This window comes from Pempheris klunzingeri, chromosome 12 (assembly GCF_042242105.1).
Source record: "Pempheris klunzingeri isolate RE-2024b chromosome 12, fPemKlu1.hap1, whole genome shotgun sequence".
Lineage (NCBI taxonomy): Eukaryota > Metazoa > Chordata > Actinopteri > Acropomatiformes > Pempheridae > Pempheris > Pempheris klunzingeri.
The window spans coordinates 174,575-200,000 of record NC_092023.1 but is presented as its reverse complement, the minus strand read 5'-3'; the positions used below and the strand labels follow the sequence as shown (position 1 = coordinate 200,000).

The 25,426-nt window shown below is 47.3% G+C and overlaps 2 protein-coding genes across 3 annotated transcripts in view; both read left to right on the top strand.

Moving 5' to 3' along the window:
• The window catches only part of ppp2r5d (protein phosphatase 2, regulatory subunit B', delta), a 97,214-nt gene that overhangs the window by 54,512 nt on the left and 17,276 nt on the right, over positions 1-25,426 (top strand). The gene's annotated exons all lie outside the window — the stretch shown is intronic.
• On the top strand, positions 11,724-23,566 carry tjap1 (tight junction associated protein 1 (peripheral)). Of its 2 annotated transcripts, none has more exons than XM_070840898.1 (8): positions 11,724-11,871; positions 13,942-13,970; positions 14,428-14,589; positions 18,692-18,758; positions 20,925-21,032; positions 21,740-21,823; positions 21,905-22,594; positions 22,682-23,563. In XM_070840898.1, exons 1-8 carry the CDS (start codon positions 11,752-11,754, stop codon positions 23,333-23,335), a joined length of 1,914 nt encoding a protein of 637 aa, XP_070696999.1. In that variant the 5' UTR covers positions 11,724-11,751; the 3' UTR covers positions 23,336-23,563. The 2 variants fall into 2 exon arrangements, with proteins under 2 accessions (XP_070696999.1, XP_070697000.1); XM_070840899.1 differs by lacking the exon at positions 11,724-11,871 and adding an exon at positions 12,506-12,939 and having other exon boundaries at positions 22,682-23,566.

Below are 25,426 nucleotides of genomic sequence, written 5' to 3'. Positions count from 1 at the left end.
TTTTGATTGGTCAATAACGGTGTTCTATTTCTGTATAACACCTCCACCAGGAGGACTGAGACCCCGGGGACAAGCGGTCCTCCTAAACCACCAGAATAAGTTCTGAGCTACTAAAAGTGACACAGCAGGACGTGTCTTGGTCCTCCGGCAGACTCTCTCTCTCTCTCCTCCTTCTCGGTGACAACCTCACTCGTCTATTACCCAGAATGCTCCTCTGTCCTCTATCAGATAATCCTCTCAGATCTGTTTCTGAGTGTATCAGTTCTCAGCATGCCGAGCGTGTCGGCACTGGGCGCCATCGTTCTACCGTCCGCTCGTGTTTCTGCACGTCTGTGTGTGATAAGAAGCGTCTGATTCCCCCCAAGGAAACAGATTCAGGTTTCTGAGGTTGGGGGGGGGTTGACCCACGACCGATCAAAGATGGTGGGGGAAAATACATCGCTCCAAAATTTCCAATATGCACCTGAACTCCTAAAATATCCTCGGACCTCCTAAAGGACCGCTAGAACCTCCTAAAGGACTGCTAGAACCTCCCAAAGGACCGCTAGAACCTCCTAAAGGATGGCTAGAACCTCCAAAAGGACCGCTAGAACATCCTGAAGAACTACTAGCACCTCCTAAAGGACCATTCAAAACCTAACCATGTCGTTTTAGTGCACAAACCTAAACAGACTGCAACCGTTCAACAACGTTAAATGATGTTACATATGTTACGAAACTTATGTTATTTGCTTGCTTGTAGGTCCCCGTCCGTCCTTTAGAGGGCGCTGAAACGCTCATCAATGTGGTTTAGGGGGTCCGTGGGAATTGACTTGTTCCATCGCTGCGTTGTGAGGACGTGTTGGGACATTAAAGACAGCTGTGGTTTAACAAGCTGCCAGACGAGACGTTCACAGACCATCAGCAGATGTCTGGGCAAACTGTGTGATGGTGCATTCAGGTGATCAATTGCTGATCAAAGTCAAATCTGGACACTCTCTGTAACAATGTTTAACAACAGGAGCCAGTCAGGGCTCCACCGCTCATTTTTGGATCAGATCAGGTTATTGATTGGTTTTGATCGGCTCTGATCGGTCCCTCTGACCTACAGGTTTCTCATTCTGAGTTTGAACCACATCAGAGAGACACCAGCAGCTGCCGGTGACATGTTCTCCATCGCTCCGATTGCTCCCATCGCTCCCATCGCTCCCATTGCTCCCATACCAGAAGACAGTGGGGGGATCTGCATTGTTGTGGAACAGCTGGACATTGTCTTCGTCTTTCCACTCTGCAGGGACATGATAATCTGCTCAACAGCTGCTCTGTGTGTGTGTGTGCTCCCTCCATCAGTTAGTGTGTGTGTTATTGTGTGACTTTGGTGTTTTAAAGGGTTAGTTCATATCCAACACATTTGTGTAACGCACAATAAAAACAAACACAGTACCTGATGGAGGCAGCAGCAGAGCAGCAGCTCCTGTGTCCTGTGAGCTAAAATCCCTGTTTTTGTGAATGTAGTCTGGTGTGTGTGCAGAGAGCGATAGAACAGCTGTTTGTGGTCAAAGTTATTCTAAGTGTGTGACAGCATCATGGAAAGGATCCCTACAGAGAGAGACCTGGAAGATCCTTTTGGTTTAACCACAAACAGGCGTTATATCTTTAATATTACCTTTATATTATCTAATATATCTTTAAGATTTATTTGTCACATACACAGTTATACACAGTATAATGTGCAGTGAAATGTTTTTAGTGCCTGTTCCAGACTGAAACAATAATGAAATAAAATAAATATAAAATAATGTGAAACAATAAGAGTAGAAACACAAGATATATATATATATATATATATATATATATATAAACATATAAAGATTGATAGATAAATAAATATCTTATATCCATAAATAAATTATCATTAATTATTATTCATTATCTTCCTACCAGGCTACTAGCCTTTCTTTAGTGCATTTTGTAGCACTCATTTTCATTTCTTAAATTAATGTTCTTTATTTCATTTCTTCTCTTTTGGTGCTTGTTTTTCCTCAGTGGAACTTCTGTAACTCATCCTGTTGACATATGAAACCCGACTGTATCTGTCGGTGTTTTAGAGTAAACTCACTCAGTCAGTCTGAAACAGTCTGTGGACACAACAACTCGACTGACGGAGGATTTTTGTTTTGTTAAATATCCAGAGAAATGAGCAGAGTTTGGTTGTAGGCGGGTGGAGGTCTGCAGAGACCAATCAGAAAACAGAACACAAAAACCTGAAACCTGAGCAGATCACATGGCCGCACACACAAACTCTCTCTCTCCCTCTCTGTCTCTCTCTCTCTCTCCCTCTCTCTCTCTCTCTCTTTGGCATCTCACCCTACTGCCATCTACTGACCGCTGTGTCCGCCTCATCACTCCATACAAAAATTCGATTAATATTTTCTGCCGTTTAACAGCAATACACCAGATGCACATTATCCTACATTTGACATAAATCTATACTGCTTATGTATAAAATACTGTTTATATGTATCTATACTGTGAGCCTTGTGTGTAGTAACCTTATCTGACATAACTAAAGCTGATATGTAATGTAATGAGATGTGGTGGAGGGTGTTAAGTGGTATGAAAAGAAAATATTCAAACAAAGTACAAGTACATCCAAACTGTACTTGACTAATCTTTACATAACACTATGAAATGGTTCTACAGTCATTTTACTTTTGTAAAAAGAATATATTTAACATAATTTGTATCTTTGTTGGTTACAGAATACTTTCACATCATTGTGTCAGTACTTTTACTGCAGTAATTCATCTGAATACTTCCTCCTTCTGCATCTATTGGTAATTATGTCATAATTAACACATTTTAACATTGAGTCTGGTGCTCTGACTCCACTGTACTGCTCAAGGTGTGTGACGTCAGCACGCACGACGTGTTACGGGGGGCGGTGGGGGGTGGGGGGGGAAATCGGAATTCCTGAGGATTACCCGTCATGCCCCGCGGGCTAAAATGGCGACAGCTGAGCAGGGCAGCAGATCAACTTTACCCGAGCGGATCTGACTGGATTTTTCGTCTGTCGGACGGAGCCTCTCAGCCGGCTGCGTCTCCTCCTGCCCTACGCTGCCGCCGGATCGCCGCGCTCCTCCCCGGCATCGGTTCGGTTCGGAGCCCCCCCTCTGTCCCTCCCTCGCTCCTCCCTCCCTCCTCGCCCCGCCGGAGGAGCAGACCGGAGCTCCGGCTAAAGTTTCCTCTCCTCTCCGCTCTCCGGGACTTGTTTGTGGAGGTATCCCGGGCCGCGCCGCGCTGACCGGCCTCACAGGTAGGCGCTGACCGGGGGTGGGGGGGTGAGTCGGTGTATTCGGTGTCGGTCGGTGTGTGACAGTTGGGTGCAGCTGGTTGTGCGGTGAACTGGGCCACAGTCACACCGCAGCCCGGCTAGGCGGCCCCTCCCGGGCTAACGGGCTGGGGTTCGTCGGGTGGAGTCCGTGGCAGGTTCGGCCAGGTGGGGGGTGGTGGACTGAGCCCCGCTGGAGCTCCCCGTTAACCTGTCAGACAACACTGAGGGCAGAGGGTTCAGAGAGAGAGCGAGAGTGTGTACACTTCTTCACATCCACCTGCGCCTCCAAACAGCCAATCACAAAGCAGGATTACCACCTGGGCAAAGTGACACACAGCCCCTGACCCTGAGGGCCCCCCAGGTTGGTTTCACCTGTCCCCTCTCAGGTATCCGCAGGTATGGAGCTCCTGTCGGCCTCCAGAACGTTTTCCATCTGTTAATGTCAGTAAATGAACGTCAGACCTGAATTAAACACCTGCATATTTAATGTGAATCCATTAAAACCTCATTAACCAGCAGCTAAAAATATTCAGAGCCCAAACTTTACCAAAACTCCTCCATCTTAAGACCTCCACCTCAAGACTCCTGTCTTACGATGTCCACCTTAAAACCTCATCCTTGACCTTGTCCACCTAAAGACCTTTATCCCAAGATCTCCACCTCAAGGGTTCTGAGTGGGGGTCTTACCTGATGTGAATATTATCTGTCAGATGTTTCACAGAAAGGGAAAGTTCTCAGGCCTTTAAATGGGATTCATAAATGTGTGGCTTCATTAAGGGCTTTTCATTGTTAGGGGTCGGGGTGTTTTAGGGGTTTGGGGGGTTGGTGCTGAGTCCACCTGGTCCCTCTCAGGTGTGTCTCAGTCACCGTCTCCTCCGTCCTCTAAACGCCGGCATGCTGCTGCCGTTGATGATGCTGTTGCTATGGAAACAGTTCCAGTGAAAATCTCCACGTTGAAGGAGACACTGGGGGGGGGGGGCTGTAGCTGCTGAGCTAATGTGGAGCGTTGCATTGTGGGATTGTTAGCAGACAGCCGTGGATGGACGCCGCTGTGGGGTAGTACAGGAGGATGAGACACCTGACTCAGGTGTCATTTCTTCAGATTAGACAAACCACGGTCGTCAGAGACCTGGACTCAGCGTCAGAGGCTCCGCTCATCCCTCTGGAAGACAAAAACGGTATACAGGTATAACAGTACCTGGATCTTGCTCATCGTTGGGCCCACAAATCCTGGAGGACTAGCATTTAGCTAACTTTCGGTTAGCCCTGTGCTAACTTGAATGGGGATCAACAGGAAGTGAGGTCGGATGTTGGATGTGGTCCGATCTGGGTCTTCCTGGTCCAGGTTTTCCTCCGAGGGAGTCTGAGTCTCAGGTGTGTGTTTCCATCTCAAGTGTGTGTTTCCGTCTCAGGTGTCCTGATGTTCTCACATTCAGGTGAGGCACACCTGAGACACCAGAGATCAGCGACCCAGGTCCACGACGACGAAGACTACGACCCAGAGCCTGATAAAGTCTACGATAGAAACAGGAGCCATTCTCATGAAGACGACGATAAAGTAGACTCAGAGATCAGGTCAGTGAACGCATCTTTCTGATGATCCTCAACAAGAAACAGAACGACGCCATGACGACAGGAGGATGAGGAGGATGAAGGCAGCGAGTGAGGCTGTGTGTGCCCACATGTATATTTTATTAAAGTGTTTTTGCTTCAGTGGAGCAGAAATGTTCCTCCGTCAGACCAGACCAGGTCCACTGGGAGGAGGAGGGGAGGAAACGAAGGGAAGTCTGGATGGTAAGAAGAAGGAAGTAAAAGGAGGAAACAGGAAAATGGAGCAGATGGAGTCAGCGAGGTGGAAGAGAAGGAAACAAAAGGACATGAAGGAAACATGAAGCAGTGATGGATAAAGAATGAAGGAGAGGAGGAAGGAGACTGTTTCAAAGTTCACTGTTCGTCTTTGCTTGACTCTATTTCAGAAAACGAACCAAATGTTGCTCATGTTTTATTCATGAGTCGGACGGAAGAGCGTCCTCCACTCGTCCTCTAAAAACGCCATTGATACGAGAAATAATAAAACCTGCACACGGAGAAAACTGAGGCACACGGCTAATGTGTGATTAAAGGAGAAAATCTGGGCTCCTCTTGTACATATTCTGGTGACACGATTGGTATTCCTAGTGTCTAAAACCAGACTCCATTTAAAAAAAATGTGTTATTGTGTGACTTTGGTGTTTTAAAGGGTTACTTTGGATCCCACAGAATATCTGTCAAACTCACAGTAACACAAACACACTAACTGATGGAAGCAGCAGCAGACCAGCAGCTCCTGTGTTCTGTGAGCTAAAATCACTGTTTTTGTGAATGTAGTCTGGTGGCTTTGAAGAGTGATATAACGGCTGTAAAGCAGCAAATCTGTTTGTTATATTTTAATTCATTTTTCAGCTAATTGGTTAATGGACTGATTGTTTCAGCTGTACATGCAGAAATTAATGTGTGTGTGTGTGTGTGTGTGTGTGTGTGTGTGTGAGAGAGAGATTACATAGCACAGGGGTTTATCTCCGCTCAGAGAGGATTATGGGTAGGATGAGCTGTGAGGGGGGAACTTTGACCTCCTGTTCTTTGATTGGTTGATGTTAGCCCCACCCTCTGTTGTGTGGACACACAAACTGTGGTACCATTACAGTATTTGTGCATGTATTTATGTAGTATTTGTACGTGTATCATTGTGCACCATCAGAGCTTCGACAGGTGAGACTCTCCTGTCAGTCATCTGTCAGTCACCTGTCAGTCGTTTATGGCTGCTTAGCTCTGATTGGACGGTGGCTGTGTGGGGCGTGGGGCTTGGTGAACATTTTTGTGTTAGTTCCACTTCCTGTTTGGTTCCTTAACTTCCTGTTGCTGGTGGTGGATCCAGATTGGTCCGTTCATCAGGAGGTCAGGGCAGACGTCAGACTGCTGATCTCTGTGTGTGTGTGTGTGTGTGTGTGCGTGTGTGTGCGCGTGCGCGTGTGTGTGTGTGTGTGCAGCAGCATCAGTTTCCTTTCTGACAGAAACCGAAGCGTCTCTGATTCTTAGATTTACAGTTCTTTACCCACAAACACACACCTGGAGACACCTGCTAGTCAGTCTCCAGAGCATCCTTCACTCACTACAGCGACCTACTTCCTTTTTTCCAGGCAGCCACTGATTCTTGATTCTTTAAAGGATTCTGGTGTTTTTAAACCTGGACCCTATCTGTACATATTCATGGGATCACAGTAGATCCACTAAAAGAGCTTGTTTGATCCACTGACAGGCTCAGAGTGTTATTCTAAGTGTGTAACAGCATCATGGAAAGGATCCCTACAGAGAGAGACCTGGAAGATCCTTTTGGTTTAACCACAAACAGCACACACACCAGACTACATTCACTAAAACAGGGATTTTAGCTGCTGGTGTTGGTGCCTCCATCAGTCAGTGTGTTTGTCATTGTGTGACTTTGGTGTTTTAAATGGTCAGTTTGGATTCAACACAATATCTGGTTAACACACAACAACAAACTAAAAGTTTGTGCTACATTTGGATGGAAAACCGTCGTGTGCAGTAACGACACTATGAGAGCTGTGAGAGACAAGCAGAACAGTGTTGCTGCCTGTTGCCATGGAAGCCCTCATTTGAACAGAGTCGCCGCGATTGGCTAGTTATTTGCTGGTTTTCTCTGATTGGCTGTTTGATTCAGACCGGGTCCAGTTAAAAGAAAATATTAATCCAAAAGGCTGAGCGCTCACGGACACACATTGTTTAAAGGAACCCATCAATTAAACATCGTTAGTGACTTTCAACCGACCAACATCAGCGAATTCAACCTCCATAGTTTGTGTTACTTTGGTGACTTAAAGGTTTTGCTTCGATCAAAACTGAATTGTTAGGTAGTTTCATATTAAAATCCTCCATAGATGTACTGTGTTTGGGAAGTTATGTTAAAAGGAAGTGGTGGTGATGGTTTTTTTCAGACGGACTCTGATTGGTCACTTTCACCTGTCGTGATGGCTGGTGTATTGTCAGGGGAAGAGGCGGGACTTCTCACCTGCTGTTTGGTGGTCATGTCACAGGTCTGAGATCAGAGCAGCAGCCCGTCGGCTCCTCGTCTCGTTAGTGTCTCGATGCTAAGAGATAATTAGGCTAATGGCTTCACCTGGCGGACGTCCCTCCGGCACCTGGCGCTGACCAGCCTAAGGCCATACCTGCAGACAACACTTTGGGAAAACAGCCACCACACATCAAACTGAGTTCATCATCCGAAGTCTGCAAGGCGGTCATTTAAAGGGGTATTTCACCCAAATTAGAAAACAACCTGTTAGCCCGTGGGTCTCTTGTGCCCTCTGTGGCGTCTTGCAGGCTGACTGACAGCAGACAGTGACCGGTGTTTTTCCATCCGGCCATCTTGTGTTTCAGGTTATTGGAGGCCTGAGGCTCACATGCCCAGAGGGCGAGGAAGAGGAGGAGGAAGAGGAAGAGGAGGAACTACACTGAGAGTGTGAGGACAGATGCTGCAGAGAGGATGAAGAGTTTCCTTTGCTACGAACGAGGTGAGAAGCTAACCACTGAAAACTCACACACTATAGCAATGCTAGTATTAAATTCTAATGTTAAAACGCTGGTGTTAAAATTATGGTTAAACTGCTAATGATTCTAATGTTAACATGCTAATCTTAGTTTATATATTGAAGATAGTTTTAGATGCCCAGTAAATGCTAATATTAAAACTTTAAATGTTAAAATGCTGTTGCTAAAATGCTAATGTGTACCTGATAATGACGGTAATGGTAACATGCTAATATTAGTTAAAAAGTCATTATAATAAATGTTCTACAAGCCCACTAAATAGTGGTAAAATGCTAGCATTAAAATGCTAATTTTAAAAAGCTAATGTTAAACTGTATGAACCTTCACGTGGAAACTCCTGACATCACAGCAGCTGGTCCTCCTCACTTCTTCTTCTCTGGTTTCTCTGTTTCACCCTGGAAGGGCTCCAGGTTTACGGCCTGCCCCGTAACGATGGCAACTGATTAAAGCGTGAGCTGCATGATGAGTCTGATGATTTGTTTCCTGAGCCTAATGAGTGTGTGTGTGTTTCAGGTGTTTTCAGGTGTTTCTGTGGATGAAGTCCGCTCTGGAGCAGCTCACACATCAGGTACAAACACACCTGAAATGATGATTAACATCCTGGAAAACCTCGAAACGCCTGGAAAAACCTTCAAACTACAGTAGTAGCGGTAGCAGTAGCAGAATTAGCAGTAGCAGAATTAGCAGTAGCAGTATTAGCGGTAGCAGAATTACCAGTAGAAGTATTAGCGGTAGCAGAATTAGCAGTAGCAGAATTAGCGGTAGCAGTATTAGCGGTAGCAGAATTAGTGGTAGAAGAATTAGCAGTAGCAGTATTAGCAGTAGCAGAATTAGCAGTAGCATTATTAGCAGTAGTAATAGTGGTAGCATTTGATAGAAACTTAATCAGCTGATCGGAGAGAGGGGGAGGAAAAAAGGGAGCAAGGGTAGAAATAAAGAAGGGGGAAGAAAGAAGAGAGGAAGGAAAAAGGAAAGAGCTGTACAATGATGGAATAAAAAAGAAAGGAGTGATGAAGAGTGAAGGTCCTCACAAACACTGTAACCAAATGTGTGTGTGTGTGAGAGAGAGCAGAGCATGCTGGGTAAAAGCGCTCAGGGCTGAATGTAAAATTCAGAAGCTGCAGTCAGACAAAACGTCCATCCTTCTCCTCCTCCTCTTCACCTGTGAATGACAGTGGTTAGCTTAGCCACCTGCTAGCTTTTTAGTAATCTGTAGCTATTCATGTGGATTCGTCCGCTTCTGAAAATAGTCCCAGACAGACGCGCTGTTTCCTCCGGTTTAATCACAGTGTCTGTTTGTAAAAAGTAGTTAGCAGCAGCAGTAGTGGTAACATTAGTAGTAACAGTAGCAGCAGCAGTAGTAGTAACAGTAGTGGTAGTAGTAACAGTAGTAGTAACAGTAGTGGTAGTAGTAACAGTAGTAGTAGTAGTAGTAGTAGCAGCAGTAGTAGTAACAGTAGTAGCAGTGGTAGTAACAATAGTAGCAGCAGTAGTAGTAACAGTAGTAGTAACAGCAGTAGTAGCAGTAGTAGTAGCAGCAGTAGTAGTAACAGTAGTAGTAACAGCAGTAGTAGCAGTAGTAGTAACAGTAGTAGTAGCAGTAGTAGTAACAGTAGTAGTAACAGCAGTAGTAATAACAGTAGTAGTAACAGCAGTAGTAGCAGTAGTAGTAACAGCAGTAGTAGCAGTAGTAGAAACAGTAGTAGTAACAGCAGTAGTAACAGCAGTAGTAACAGTAGTAGTAGCAGCAGTAGTAGTAACAGTAGTAGTAACAGCAGTAGTAGTAACAGTAGTAGTAGCAGTAGTAGTAACAGCAGTAGTAACAGCAGTAGTAACAGTAGTAGTAACAGCAGTAGTAGCAGTAGTAGTAACAGCAGTAGTAACAGCAGTAGTAACAGTAGTAGTAGCAGCAGTAGTAGTAACAGTAGTAGTAGCAGCAGTAGTAGTAACAGTAGTAGTAACAGCAGTAGTAGCAGTAGTAGAAACAGTAGTAGTAACAGCAGTAGTAGCAGTAGTAGTAACAGTAGTAGTAACAGCAGTAGTAACAGCAGTAGTAGTAGTAGCAGCAGTAGTAGTAACAGCAGTAGTAGCAGTAGTAGAAACAGTAGTAGTAACAGCAGTAGTAGTAACAGTAGTAGTAGCAGCAGTAGTAGTAGTAGTAGCAACAGTAGTAGTAACAGTAGTAGTAGTAACAGCAGCAGTAGTAGTAGCAGCAGTAGTAGTAACAGCAGTAGTAGCAGTAGTAGTAACAGTAGTAGTAACAGCAGTAGTAGTAACAGCAGTAGTAACAGCAGTAGTAGTAGTAACAGCAGTAGTAGCAGTAGTAGAAACAGTAGTAGTAACAGCAGTAGTAGCAGTAGTAGTAACAGTAGTAGTAGCAGCAGTAGTAGTAGTAGTAGCAACAGTAGTAGTAACAGTAGTAGCAGCAGCAGTAGTAGTAGCAGCAGCAGTAGTAGTAGTAACAGCAGTAGTAGAAACAATAGTAGCAGTAGTAGCAGTGGTAGTAACAGTAGTAGCAGCAGTAGTAGTAACAGCAGTAGTAGCAGCAGCAGTAGTAGTAACAGCAGTAGTAGTAACAGCAGTAGTAGTAACAGCAGTAGTAGTAACAACAGTAGTAGTAACAGCAGTAGTAACAGTAGTAGTAACAGCAGTAGTAACAGCAGTAGTAGCAGCAGTAGTAACAGCAGTAGTAGTAACAATAGTAGTAACAGTTTAGTAGCATTAGTAGCTTGCTTAGCCATCGATATAATGAAACATGATGAAATGATCGATAGATTTCACTCTGAGGACTGTGTGTGTGACACAGGAAGTCACACAGTCATCAATGGCTCGTGATTGGTGCCCTCTGGGCAAAACGTCATCATGTGACATGGATAAATTATAAATGGTGTGAGTCACTACCCAGTAGAGACCAGTCATTCAATGAATAATGCTAAATTAATGTCGGCCAGATCAGAGTGTGCTGTGGTCTGTCAGTTAGCATGTTAGCTCTGTCAGCTCCGTCAGATGGATTAACAGGCCAATGCTTACATGCTAACATTGGCCTAATTCAGATCAATGGAGTTGCACTTCCTGTTCTGGAAAAAAACAGAGATCAATGTGTTGCCTGAGGCTAACATACACTCTGCTCAAAACACACACACACACACACACACAGTACACATATTGACATACTTGTGAGGACCACCATTCATTCATTTTTCAGTTTTGAAACTGAAGTTAGTTTTCATGAAGTGTCAAAATGTCCTCACAGTGCAGGTAAGTTACGTGGTCCTCACAAAGATGCAAGTACACTAACAGAAAAAAATCTCAGTATGACCTGACAAGCAAGGAAGAATTTTACTCCTGACCTATACTTGTGATTTGTTACTTTTGATGCCTCTGTCACAAATGCGATTGTTGAGGATGTTTGTGAGGACATGTCTTGACTTTTCACCTGTAAGTGGGGACTGGTTTTAGAGCCTAAATGTCCTCACGTTTCACAGCTAAGCCTCCAGTCTGGTCCTCACAGAGATACAAAAACAAAGACACACACACACACACACACACACACACATGCAGGTGTGTGCAGCAATGGAGGCTTGTTTGATGTTGATGAGGGACGACCGAGCATTGATCTGCACAGAGAGAGAGAGAGAGAGAGAGAGAGCGAGAGAGCGAGCGTGGGAGGGAGGTGACAGCAGTGACAGAATCCAGTCGTGGTCAAGGCGTTGTGGTTGGCGGTTGGCGGGCGATTGGCGGGCGTCTTTCTCTACCTCGTCTAACCCTTGTTCTCCTGGCAGGACTGACATACCGACAGGAAGGAAGTGAGGAGGAAGGAAGTAGGGCCCAGGATGACGAGCGCGGCACCGGCCAGGAAGCCATACCGTAAGGCTCCGCCACAGCACCGTGAGACACGCCACGCCCTGCCCGCCGCCCCACCTCCGCCTGCACTACAGCACGACATCAATCAGGTAAACCAACACAGCCTAAACACACCTCCACCCCCCCTTCAGCACCTTACCCACCTCCCCATCGCCGCAGCAGCCTCTAAACGACCACAAAGTGCCGGGTCACGGCATGGCGTCTCCACCTCGCCACTCCTGCTCTCTGACAGTGAGCTGGACGTATCCAGTCTGTCTAGCTTGGAGGTTTGCATCCCGCCACCGTTGCTCTTCAGCGGCCGTGCCCACCGCCCAAACCGAGCCAGAACCACAGCGGTGGGCGTCACCATGGGTCCTCGCCGTGTAATGAGTCACTGCATCAGCAGTGGCAGAGAGGCTTTTCCCGCACGCGGCAGCCCCGCTGTAGCCAGGAAACTGACCCCCGCCTGCGGACCCAGAGGAGAACGCCACTGCCGGACTCACCGGACGCAGACCGCTGCCCCACCGAAGGGGATCCTGAAGCAGCCATCGTCGCTGGGTGTGGAGCATGCTCACGACATCATCAGGAAGTCAAAGTCAGTGGAGCTGCTGGATAGTGGCAGGGGGCAGTGCGGCGGCGCCCACCATCTGCCCTCTCGCTCTCTGGACCGGACGGAGCAGCGGGCCTCGCGGCGCTCCTCGGACCCGCCCTCCCCTTGCAGGGCCGACTGGAACTGGAGGATGCAGGTTCTTGAGGAGAAGGTCCGCTTCTCCAACTTCCTGGACGAGATCACCTGCCGAGTCCTGAGCCCCGCCCACCTCACGCTCCTTGGCAGGACGCCGGCCAGAGGGCGAGGAAACCACGCCTCCCACCATGGCCACCGCCCCCCACACAGGAAGCAGCAGGTGGAGGGTCCGTCTGTGGACCGGACTCGGCGCTGGGACAGCTGGGTGGCAGCGATTCAGCGGCCCGGCAGCTGGTACCAGCCCCTGCAGGAGGACGGGGCGGGACGGGAGACCCTGCGACAGCAAAGTGACATCACAGAGGGGGCGGGGCTCAAAGAGGAAGTGTTGGGGGTGAAAAGAGGAATAAAGATGGAGGTTCAGGACAACGAAGGGTTCCGGAGACACAAACATAAACGTCCTTTTTCTAATCAGTCTCTGCTGTCCCACATCAAGGTAGGTAAGGGGGGGGGGTGACCTTCCTCCTCCTCCTCCTCTTCCTCCTCCTCCTCTTCCTCCTCATCCTGAACATAAACTTTATCATGCAAAGTCAAACATGTTGAGATGATGAAATCGCATCATGATCAGCTGCTGCCCTCGTTAGCTGCTGCTCTTGTTAGGTGTCGTTGCGTTCACAGATGACGTCACACATTCTAACGTTCCGATTGGCTGTCAGACAGTTTACTGTCTTCCTGTGTTTGGGCTGCAGACGACTTAAAAGAGGAAGTGTTCAACTCCTGTGTGTCTGTGTTGCCATGGAGATTTTACTTTTGATTGTGGAAATATGATTAATTCTCAGTATTTTAGTGTTAAGCGATATTATCATCATAATTTTTTGTCCCTGAAATACCCAGAATGCAGCAGTACAAAGAACAGGCGATGAGAAATGAATTTCTCTTAATGTGGCCCACCTCAGGCTTTTCATCGCTACACGCTTGTCTTATTGATTACCAATAATGATTCTTCAGGAAACTGATCAGGGGAGCAGGAACCCACAGCTGCACAACGAAACTGTCTGATTGGCTTTTTAGCCGCTCTGCTCACAGCAGCCGAGTCATTGACTTTACAGCTCTGTGGGCGATCGATCAGCTGAGAGGACCCATCATGTAAAACCCCACTGCATGCTGGGAGAGCACGTGTTTCCATATGTGAACAGCAATCGATGATGCCGAAGGTAAAGAAGCCGGAAACATCAGCTCGCCTCCATGACGTTGCTTCACTAATTATTGATCGCTGATCTCTGACTGGGTCACATGTCACGTTTTATCTGTTGGGCTTTTAATTTTGTCACTTCCCCCTATTTTTACTTCCTGTTTCCTATGTCTCACCAAAATAAAAGTTGAAACATGTCACTCATTCTCCTCTGAAGACAAACACTGTTTTCACCCTAAAATGACCAATATTCAATGTTGAATTTAACCTGTTTAAGCCTAATGCAGGTCTGTGTCTGTGTTTCAGGAGGCATTATCAGACTCCGACAGGATCAGGTGAGTCATTGTCTGTGATCTGATCACATGTCTGATCACACTTATTAACCCTTAGAGGTCCACGATCACACCGGCGTGATCAGATCACGTGATGTTTTCAAAGAGCTGTAACGAAAAACCTAGGTCACCTGGAGCGCTGCTGTGAAAATGATAGTTTTAATTTGATAGTACAAAAACATTTATCCCTGCGTAAAAGTGGGATAAATATTTTTGTACTATCAAATTAAAACTATCATATCTCCGGTTTTACATGGTCTATCAACGTCAAAGAAAAACTGGGAGAGAGTTTCAAATCTGCACGTTGGAGTGAAGTTGACAGCAGCGCTCCAGCGCTTTGAAAACGTCTTGTGATCTGATCAAGCGTTGTGATGTTGAAGAGCGCGATAACGGCTGTTTGTGGTTAAACTAAGATGCCTTCTGCCTGTTGTGACCTCTGACCTCTCCTTCAATTACCCAGAATCCTCCAGCAGCAGAATGAAGACCTGCAACGCCGCCTCTCTCTCTCCACCCACAAGATGGAGGCCATGGAGGCTGAGTTTGATGGCAGCCGTCACTACATGGAGGCGGAGCTCAGCCGGACTAGAGACGACCTGGACAAGATGAGGGACAAGTTCCGCAGGTGAGGACTCTGGTGATTAGCTGAGGTGTATGGTGCTATAATAGTGATATAATAGTGCTCTAACTTTTAGAACTGCAGCCCCCATGATGCTTTAGGGGATGGAAACACATATTCTAGCGTCTCTTTTACATTTTGGAGACTCTTCACCTGTAAAGCCAGCTGACACTGTCAACAACGGTCAGGTGAAGGTCACATGATCAGCAGAGTTAAAGGGCTTGGTTGTGACTCGGCTGTGACTCGAATGTGATTTGGCTGTGACTCGAATGTGATTTGGCTGTGACTCGGCTGTGATTTGGCTGTAATTTGGCTGTGACTCGGCCGTGACTTGGCTGTGACTCAAATACGATTTGGCTGTGACTCAAATTTGATTTGGCTATGACTCGGCTGTGACTCGAATGTGATTTGGCTGTGACTCGGCTGTGATTTGGCTGTGACTCGGCTGAGACTCGATGGACTCAACTGATTCGGCTGTGATTTGGCTGACTTGAATGTGATTTGGCTGTGACTCGGCTGTGATTTGGCTGTGACTCGAATGTGATTTGGCTGTGACTCGAATTTGATTTGGCTATGACTCGGCTGTGACTCGAATGTGATTTGGCTGTGACTCGGCTGTGATTTGGCTGTGACTCGGCTGAGACTCGATGGACTCAACTGATTCGGCTGTGATTTGGCTGACTTGAATGTGATTTGGCTGTGACTCGACTGAGACTCAACGGACTCGACTAACTTGGCTGTGATTTGACTGATTCGGCTGTAATGTGGCTGTGATGTGTAATGTGATTTGGCTGTGACTCGACTGAGACTCGACTGACTCGGCTGTGACTCGGCTGTGACTCGGCTGTGATTTGGCTGTGACTAATTTGGCTGTGACTCGACGGAGACTCGACTGTGACTCGGCTGTGATTTGGCTGTGACTCGATTGAGACTCGACAGACTCGGCTGTGACTCGTCAGACTCGGCTGTGACTCGACTGTGACTCGATTGTGACTCGGCTGTAATTTGGCTGTGACTCGAGTGAGACTCGATGGACTCGGCTGTGACTTGGCTGTGATTTGACTGATTCGGCTGTGATTTGGCTGTGATTTGCCTGTGACTCAACCGTGACTCGAATGTGATTTGGCTGTGACTCGGCTGTGATTTGGCTGTGACTCGAATTTGATTTGGCTATGACTTGGCCGTGACTGATTCAGCTGTAATGTGGCTGTGACTCGGCTGTGACTCGAATGTGATTTGGCTGTGACTCGGCTGTGATTTGGCTGTGACTAATTTGACTGAGACTCGATGGACTCGACTGACTCGGCTGTGACTTGGCTGTGATTTGACTGATTTGGCTGTGACTCGGCTGTGATTTGGCTGTGACTAATTTGATTTGGCTGTGACTCGACTGACTCGATGGACTCGGCTATGACTCGGCTGTTACTTGGCTGTGATTTGACTGTGACTCGACTGACTTGGCTGTGACTCGGCCGTGACTTGGCTGTGATTTGGCTGTGACTCGACTGAGACTCGACTGATTTGGCTGTGACTCGATGGACTCGACTGATTTGGCTGTGACTCGACTGAGACTCAACGGACTCGACTGTAACTTGGCTGTGATTTGACTGATTCGGCTGTAATTTGGCTGTGACTCGGCTGTGATTTGACTGTGACTGGAATGTAATTTGGCTGTGACGCGGCTGTGATTTGGCTGTGACTTGAATGTGATTTGGCTGTGACTCGGCTGTGATTTGGCTGTGACTCGACTGAGACTCGATGGACTCGACTGACTCTGCTGTGACTCGGCTGTGACTCGGCTGTGATTTGGCTGTGACTCGGCCGTGACTCTACTGTGACTCAGCTGTGACTCGGCTGTGATTTGGCTGTGATTCGACTGAGACTCGATGGACTCGACTGACTCGGCTATGATTTGACTGATTCGGCTGTGATTTGGCTGTGACTCGCCTGGGATTTGGCTGTGACTCGACTGAGACTCGATGGACTCGGCTGTGACTTGGCTGTGACTTGAATGTGACTTGGCTGTGACTCGACAGACTCAACTGTGACTCGGCTGTGATTTGGCTGTGACTCGACTGTGACTCGATTGATTTGGCTGTTACTCGGCTGTGATTTGGCTGTGACTCGACTGAGACTCGATGGACTCAACTGACTCGGCTGTGATTTGACTGATTTGGCTGTGACTCGAATGTGATTTGGCTGTGACTCGGCCGTGACTCTACTGTGACTCAAATGTGATTTGGCTGTGCCTCGACAGACTCAACTGTGATTTGGCTGTGACTCGACTGTGACTCGGCTGTGATTTGGCTGTGACTCGGCCGTGACTCTACTGTGACTCGGCTGTGACTCGATGTGATTTGGCTGTGACTCGGCTGTGATTTGGCTGTGACTCGACTGAGACTCGAAGGACTCGACTGACTCGGTTGTGACTTGGCTGTGATTTGACTGATTCGGCTGTGACTCGAATGTGATTTGGCTGTGACTCAAATGTGATTTAGCTGTGACTAATTTGATTTGGCTGTGACTCGAATGTGATTTTACTTTGACTCGGCTGTGACTTGGCTGCGATTTGACTGTTTTTTGGCTGTGATTTGACTGTTTTTTGGCTGTGACTCGAATGTGATTTGGCTGTGACTCGACAGACTCAGCTGTGACTCGGCTGTGACTCGACTGTGACTCGGCTGTGATTTGGCTGTGACTCGACTGAGACTCGATGGACTCGGCTGTGACTCGGCTGTGATTTGACTAATTCGGCTGTGATTTGGCTGTGACTCGAATGTGATTTGGCTGTGACTAATTTGATTTGGCTGTGACTCGGCTGTGATTTGGCTGAGACTCGATGGACTTGGCTGTGACTTGGCTGTGATTTGGCTGTGACTGGGCTGTGATTTGGCTGTGACTCGACTGTGATTTGGCTGTGACTCGACTGAGACTTGATGGACTCGGCTGTGACTTGGCTGTGATTTGACTGTTTTTTGGCTGTGACTCCAATGTGATTTGGCTGTGACTTGACAGACTCAACTGTGATTTGGCTGTGACTCGACTGTGACTCCGCTGTGATTTGGCTGTGACTCGATGGACTCCACTGACTCAGCTGTGACTTGGCTGTGACTCGAATGTGATTTGCCTGTGACTCGGCCGTGATTAACAGGGTGAGCGAGCCTAGCATCACTGCTAACGAGCTAATCTGCTCCTGCGCTTAGCGTCCTGACTCGCAGTGTCTGAGCAGACCGACCGTCCCTCCTAAGTGAGGTCACACCCTCAGCGCTGCACTGAGTGTGTAAAACTGCTGCTGATTGGTTGTTTCAGGTAATGATGTCAGATGTGTCCTGGCAACAGACTCTTAATGTGATTTAATCAGCTAGAGACACACGAAGACTTTTGATTTGAGAGGGGAACACACACACCTCCTCCTGGATCCATATTTAATGAATCAGATCAAAGATGGTGAATTAATGAGTGCGTCACTGCTCTCTGATCATCACAACCTGCAGGCAGGGTTCATCAAACAGGAAGCTGTGTTTGTATTTCCTGTGTGCCTGTCCTCCTTCAGGACCTCAGTCTTGTGATTTCTTGAAGCAATCAATCAGTTTGTCGTTATCTAGGACCAGAATCAGCTTTATTGGTCAAGTATACAAGGAGTGTGACTTTGTTTTCCAGTGCTGCGCTCTGACACGTAAACAGAGTAAAAACACATGTAACTTGTGGTCTGTGAACAGTAACAACATTATATAAGAGTGTGAACACACAGCAGAGCAGCGATGGTGCAATAAGATGGTGGACGCTAGAATATCTACGGTCAGTTTTAGCTGCTTTGATTTCTTTGTTGTTCTGATGAGTGTTGACTGTGTTCCTTCCTGCAGTGGAAGTTTGATCTGTAAAACAATTCATCACTGTTATTTTTCTCAAGTGAGTCACTCCTTAATGAGGAGGAAGATGTCCTCTGAGAGGACATGCTCATCGGCTCAGTCCGGCTGTGACTCCCCTCTCTCTTTCCCTGAAGAAGATGTAAAACTAAAGAACTAAATGAGGAAGTCAAAGAGGAGTTGTTGCTGTAAGGGCTACTGAGCACGCTCAGTAACGCCCCTCTCTGTCGTTGTCTCTGCAGACTCCAGAACAGCTACACGGCGTCTCAGCGAGCCAATCAGGACCTGGAGGAGAAGCTTCACGCCCTGGTAACCGTCCACCGCCGCCTGAAAGCTGAAATATTTCTCTGAGATGACACTCCGGTGATGTGTGTGTGTGTGTGTCTCATTGATCGCTCTCGCTCTGTAACCAATCGATGGCCAAATGAACACGCTCATTGATTATCTGTGGAAAAACGGCGGAGCTGACGGACAGCGGAATGGTTGCCGTGGGCGACGGAGGTTGGAGGTCACTGTGAGCCAGTTTACAGTGAAACAATCAAACAATAATTCAGTTAAGATGGAGATAACGTCCATGTGGTTACCACGGTTACCATCTGACTTCAAATCTTCATCATTTTTTTAGCCAATTATGAGTTTTCTAATTTAATATAATTACAGTTCTAGTTAAAGACGACTAAACTGTTTTAGCTAAATGTCGAGATGTTTCTGGTTACGTTTCCCACCGTTTCTAGTTAAATATCACAACTTAATTAGTTAAATATTTTGTAACTTCTGTAGTAAACTTTTCAGTTGGTCCAATTTGATTGGTTTAATATTCTAGTTATCTCTAACTAGTTTCTTGTGCTCTAGTTAAACGTGTAGATGTGGTCAGATTTAATGAAACGTTCACAAACCAAACTTCCTGTCTGTCTTTGTCCTGTTTTTGTCTGATTGTCTGACATTGCTCTTCATCTCTCTCTTCTCTTTCTTTTTTCTCCTCCTTTCTCACGCTGCTCTGTGGTGGATTGACTCATCTTCATCATCATCTTCATCAGGCTGCCGTCAGTCAGACATGGGTTCATGCAGTTGCGTCTCATTCACGTTCCTTCTCCTCCTCCTCCTCCTCACCTTCTGTTCATCCCTCCTCCATCCAGCATCTTTCCACCCTCCTCCTCCTCCTCCTTACTTTTCTTCTTCTCTGGTGTTTTTTCTGTCTGGAGGTGTTTGAGCACCAAGTCCTCTCCTCACGTTTAGCCGCAAACTACAACAGAGATGTGTTTTTGTTAAAACACTGTTTTTTTTAATGGAGTTCTGCAGGGGAAGAAATGCACGCTGCTGCTGCTGCTGCTGCTGCTGCTGCTGCTGAGGAGTATCTGGACCTCAGTTTCTGGTTTAGTTCGTCAAATCGTCGTCGGTTCAGGCTGTGAAATTCTCCTGCTGAACAAAATACAATAAATCAAATGTTATTATTATTATTATTATTATTATTATTATTAAACGATAATTATAAAAATACTAACAATTATATAAAATGAAGAGAAGATTTTTCACTAAATGTTAAATGAATGTCTACTCATTTTGATAGTTTTAACTTACTGATCACTCTTTTGTCTTAACGTAATAATTTCGACTGAACCAGAGTGTGTGTTTGTATTTTTATACGAGAGCTGTGTTTTGTTTTTAATGTGAATTTCACCCTAAAAATAATCGAACTATGAACTCTTTGGACTTGGTGTGAAAACTCTGTCTCATGCCGGCTGATGATCGAAGCTCTCTCTCTCTTTCTAAAAAGGATGATGTGAAGCTGATGTCTCTGTTAAATCGGGACTTTAGCTCAGTTAACGACAAGTCAAACTCTAAGAAAACAAGTCGGCAAAAACAATCCATGCATTTATATTCTAAAAAATTCTGATTATGATTGAGGTTGGTTAATGGCGTCTTTGTTTCATTATGATGCTATTGCTAATTATTAACTAATTATCACAAACTCCAATAATTTCTTTTGACATGATGTCCTAAAATATTACAGATGATAATAGTTAAACGTGTCGTTAACTGCGGTAAGAGTTCAAAAATAAGTGGCAACAGGAAGTCCTCGCTAATGGGAACCTTCGTTTAATGCTAACTGTGTTAGCTTGTGTTAGCTGCAGGTGTTTGTCAGTGCAGGAAGAAACGTGATAAACGTTTCAGGTTTCAGCTTTGACGCTTTGATCAAGATCTGATCAGATCTTATTGATCTCGCAGCCGCCACACCACCCCATCCCATAATGCATTTCAGAGGTGCTGCCAGCTAATGCAGCATTCAAATGATCTGGGAAAACTGTAGAAACGGAGACGAAGTGAATATGATACAAACGTATGAATATTTCCGCCAATGTGTGTTTTATTCCCACATGATCTGAATGTAGCTCCGCCTCTGGGCGCCTCAGCCTCCTGATTGGCTGTCCCCATCCATGATTGACGGCTAACGTGGTGTCCCTGCTCCTCCCACAGCTACGGAAGGTGGAGAGGGACAAAAAGACGATGGACCAGGAGATTGTGGAGCTCACCAACAAACTGCTGGACGCCAAGAACACGATTGACCACCTGGAGGAGCTCAACGTGAGTGAACATCTAGATTTCTAAACGCTTTTTACTGTTGTTACGTAAACCCAAAATACTTGTTTCTGAGTGGTTATCTGATGTCTGTTAGAACCTCACCTGGCTCCTCAGGTGTTCCTCTGTGTTGTTCTTTAATGGATCCTGATCACTGAAACCGTCGTACAGGTTCACTTTCTGTCAATAAACACTACATTACCCATGAGCCTCAGCTACTGTTGCTAAGGAGAAGAAGCCGGTCAGAGTTTACACCTGTCGTCATGGTTACAGCGGCGTCCTTGGCAGTGTAACTTAACGTGGAGCTCTGTGATTGGCTGTCCATCAGTGAAATGCATCTTGGGAGTCGTAGTTGGCTCTCCTGTCCCCCACGTCATTTCAGTGCTGTTAAGCTAACATGCTAATGATCCAGTCATTGGTAGTGTAGGGCTCCTTCCTGCAGCAGGTCAATACTTCAAACAGAGGTAGTTTCCCATCTGTGTGGTTACCGTGATTGATCACTGATCAGTGTCACATTGATCAGGTTTACCTGCCGGTCCACACTGAGCGAAGCCCGTCAGAGGGCCGAGAGCTGATTGGCCGATTGGCCGATCATGAGACTGATTGATTACACGTTACTACCTCCTGCCATCTGATTGGTTTGTGTTCGTCTGATCGGCGTGCTGTTGTCCTAACTGTGTAGTGATATTTGTGTGTTTCTGTGGTGCGTTCAGGAGCGGTACAGACAGGACTGTAATCTGGCCGTCCAGCTGCTCAAATGCAACAAGTCGCATTTCAGGAACCACAAGTTTGCTGACGTAAGTAAAAATACTCGATTACTATGTTACTGTCCTTTGTTTTACTCTGTGTGTATCTATATCTGTGTGTGTGTGTTGTAGCTGCCCTCAGAGCTGCAGGACATGCTGAATAAACACATGAAGAGCAGCCTCCCGGAGCGAGGCCCCGCCCCCGGCGCTCAGGACCCGGACACGCTCAGTCTGACGCCCGCCGACGTTGTGCCGACCTCTGTCATCGCCCGTGTCCTGGAGAAGCCGGAGCCGCTGCTGCTCAACTCTGCGCAATCCAGCAGCTGCGGGCGGCCCGTCGCCGAGGACGTCTTCGTGCACGTGGACATGACGGGCCCGGCGGGGGCCGAGGGCCGGGGCCGGGAGAACAGCGGTGGTCAGGAGGCGACGCAGCAGAACGGCTCCTGCCGTAGTCAGAACAGTCTGGATGGGCAATCAGGCAGCGAGGAGGTGGGTGGGGTTCCATCCTTCGAGAAGCTGAATCCGTACCCAGCACCGCCGCCCCCCCACCCTCTGTACCCCGGCCGCAAGGTCATCGAGTTCTCGTCGGACGACAAAGTGAAGATCCCCAAAAACTCGCCACTGCCCAACTGCACCTACGCCACGCGGCAGGCCATCTCGCTGAGCCTCGTCCAGAATGACGACGAGCGGCAGGCCCCTGGCAGCCCCGCACCTTCCTCCTCCTCCGGGGGCGGGGTCCACCAGCGCACGCCGCCGTCACAGCGGGATGCCACCAGCGAGCCGCTGTCCAGCCAGTCCAGCCCGTTCAGCAGCCCGCCGCAGGTGAGATTCATCCAATCAGGTGCGAACGGGTTCACGGGGTCATCTTCATTTAATGACATCATCTGTGCCCCTCCCCTTTCCCCCCAGGCCCCCAGCGTCCTGGCGAGCTCTGCCTCCTCGGAGGAGGACCTGCTGTCCAACTGGCAGCGGATGTTCGTGGAGAAGATGGCGCCGACCTGTGACGGCGCCGTAGCTCACCGCACATCCTTCAGCAGCCAGACGGCTCAGGATCTGCAGAGGAGGAGGCCGCCACCAGGGGGCGGGGCCTCCTCCTCTGACCGCCACAGGGCGGCATACTCTGATGGCGAGGAGGGCTCATCGGCGCGCAGCTGGACACCGAGCCGCGGCTCCAGCCTTGACACTGACACCGACACTGAGCCCAGGCCCAGCCAGAGGGGGCGCTACAGTGGCGGCGACGACTCCACAGAGAACAGCGAGAGGCTGCTCATGAACCTGGAGGATGACGGCGGCAGTGGGGACACGGCGGTCACTATGGCGACCAGCCCCACTGACGCCCACAGGAGGGAGTTGGTGGAGGGGGAGAGTTCGGCTGAGGAGCGAGACGTCCTCCCCCACAACCTGCCCGTCATCTCGCCCCGCCTCTTGGACTTTGACCCTGCCCTTGCCGCCGCCACCCACCCCCAGCGGCCGCAGAAGAGCCCGAAGAGGATGGGCGTGCACCACCTGCACCGCAAAGACAGCCTGACCCGCGCCCAGGAGCAGGGCACGCTGCTGGACTGATGCTCGCCGCCCACAGCCCGAGCACGCCGCGCTCGCCACACTGTGCTCTCTCAGCCACTGTCTGTCTCCACGGCAACTGGCCTGTCATCACAGGCCAGAGGCCACACCCATCCAGGATATAGCCATACTCTAACGTATGCTGCCGTGTTCACCGCCTGACTGGTGTGTGTGTGTGTGTGTGTGTGTGTGTGTGTGTGTGTGTGTGTGTGTGTGTGTGTGTGTGTGTGTGTGTGTGTGTGTGTGTGTGTGTGTGTGTGTGTGTGTGTGTGTGTGTGTGTCAGATCGTCCACATACTTTTGGCCGACTAGTGATCAGATGGCTACAGACCTAGCATTACACCCTATGTGGCCAAAAGGAAGTGGATGGCCGATTAAATTCTTATCATCAATATTTAAATCAATATTAGGAGCCCCATATCGGTGTGTGTGACTGGATGAATCAGCTGATCAGCTGATGTGTTTGTGTCGTTTCACACAAACTGATTCAATAAAAACCTGAAGATTTATTTTTCTCTAATGAAATTAAAGTCCAACAGAATATTTTAAAAAAAGAAGTTTTCAGAAACATTTGTTGTCTTTTGTTATATTTTCTTTTTTTTAATTGATTAGAATTCAGTTTGTTACATGTTTGTTGCATGAGGACACAAAATGTACATCAAATATAATTTTAGCAGTCAAAATATGAAACTTAAATTCTTCTTAATTCTTCCGCTGAAAACTGTACAGACTTTGGTTAGCAGCCACATACTTTTGGCCACATAATGTTCTTCGACATACAAACATATACTGCATGGCCAAAAGTATGTGGACGGTTGATGAAACTACAATACAATCAGTATTAGAAACATTAGAAACCCCAGATCGGCCGTGTGTGTGTGTGTGTGTGTGTGTGTGTGTGTGTGTGTGTGTGTGTGTGTGTGTGTGTGTGTGTGTGTGTGTGTGTGTGTGTGTGTGTGTGTGTGTGTGTGTGTGTGTGTGTGTGTGTGTGTGTGTGTGGTGTTTTTCAGAGTTTTGAAAAGAAAAAAAACCTTTCTGGACGTCTTGATTCCTGACTGAGAGCTTTTATATTGAAGAGAACAGATGAGACACTCACACTCACACAGACACACACACACTCACACACTCACACTCACACAGACACACACAAACACAAACACACACACAAACACTCTCACACACACACAGACACACACACACACAAACACTCTCACACACACTCACACAGACACACACACACACAAACACTCTCACACACACTCACACAGACACACACACACACACACAAACACTCTCACACACACTCACACAGACACACAAACACACTCACACTCAGACACACACAAACACACTCACACTCACACAGACACACACACACACACTCTCAGTGCCTATCACTCTCTCTGGGAGGTTGCTAGTACGACGCGAGTCTGCTGAAGGTCAGACTTTTATTTTGTTGGGTTTATTAATCATTCATTTGCTGTCATGACGTGTTTATTAATTAGTCCCATGATTGGTTTGTGGGGGTGGGGGGGGGTTAGCTCTACCCCCCCCCCACCACCCCCTGGATTGTAGCGGGGTGGGGTGGGACCGAGGCCTCTCCCACCTGTCTGTCGCCACCTATATGTTGTCATGGCGACTAAATCTATTTTTCTTTTGTTTGATTTGTTTAGTTGTTTTTTGATCAGTTTGGTTTTTATGTTTGTTTGTTCTAGCTGTTCTACGGAAGCCCGTTAGTGCCACAACTCCAAACAAACTATTAGTAAAAAACTTTATTTTGAAAATTTGTTTTTTCAAAATAAAACTCAGTGTGAAACTGTTGAAAAGATGATTGTAGTTTTTGAGCTTCATTGCTTGTTTTTGGCCCTAACGAGCATCCGTACCTCTGAGGGGCGTGGCCTGCCTCAGCTCTGATTGTGACGTCATTGATCCACTGACTGACGGCAGGTTTTCTGCCTTTTATGAAAGTGATTAATGAGCTGAATGCCAGCTACCATTAGCTTAATGCTAATGGATTTGTTTGACAGGAAGTGATCAGGTATTGATCAGCACGTTTGAACTGTGTATTCTGATCAGACAGTATTGATCTGATTGA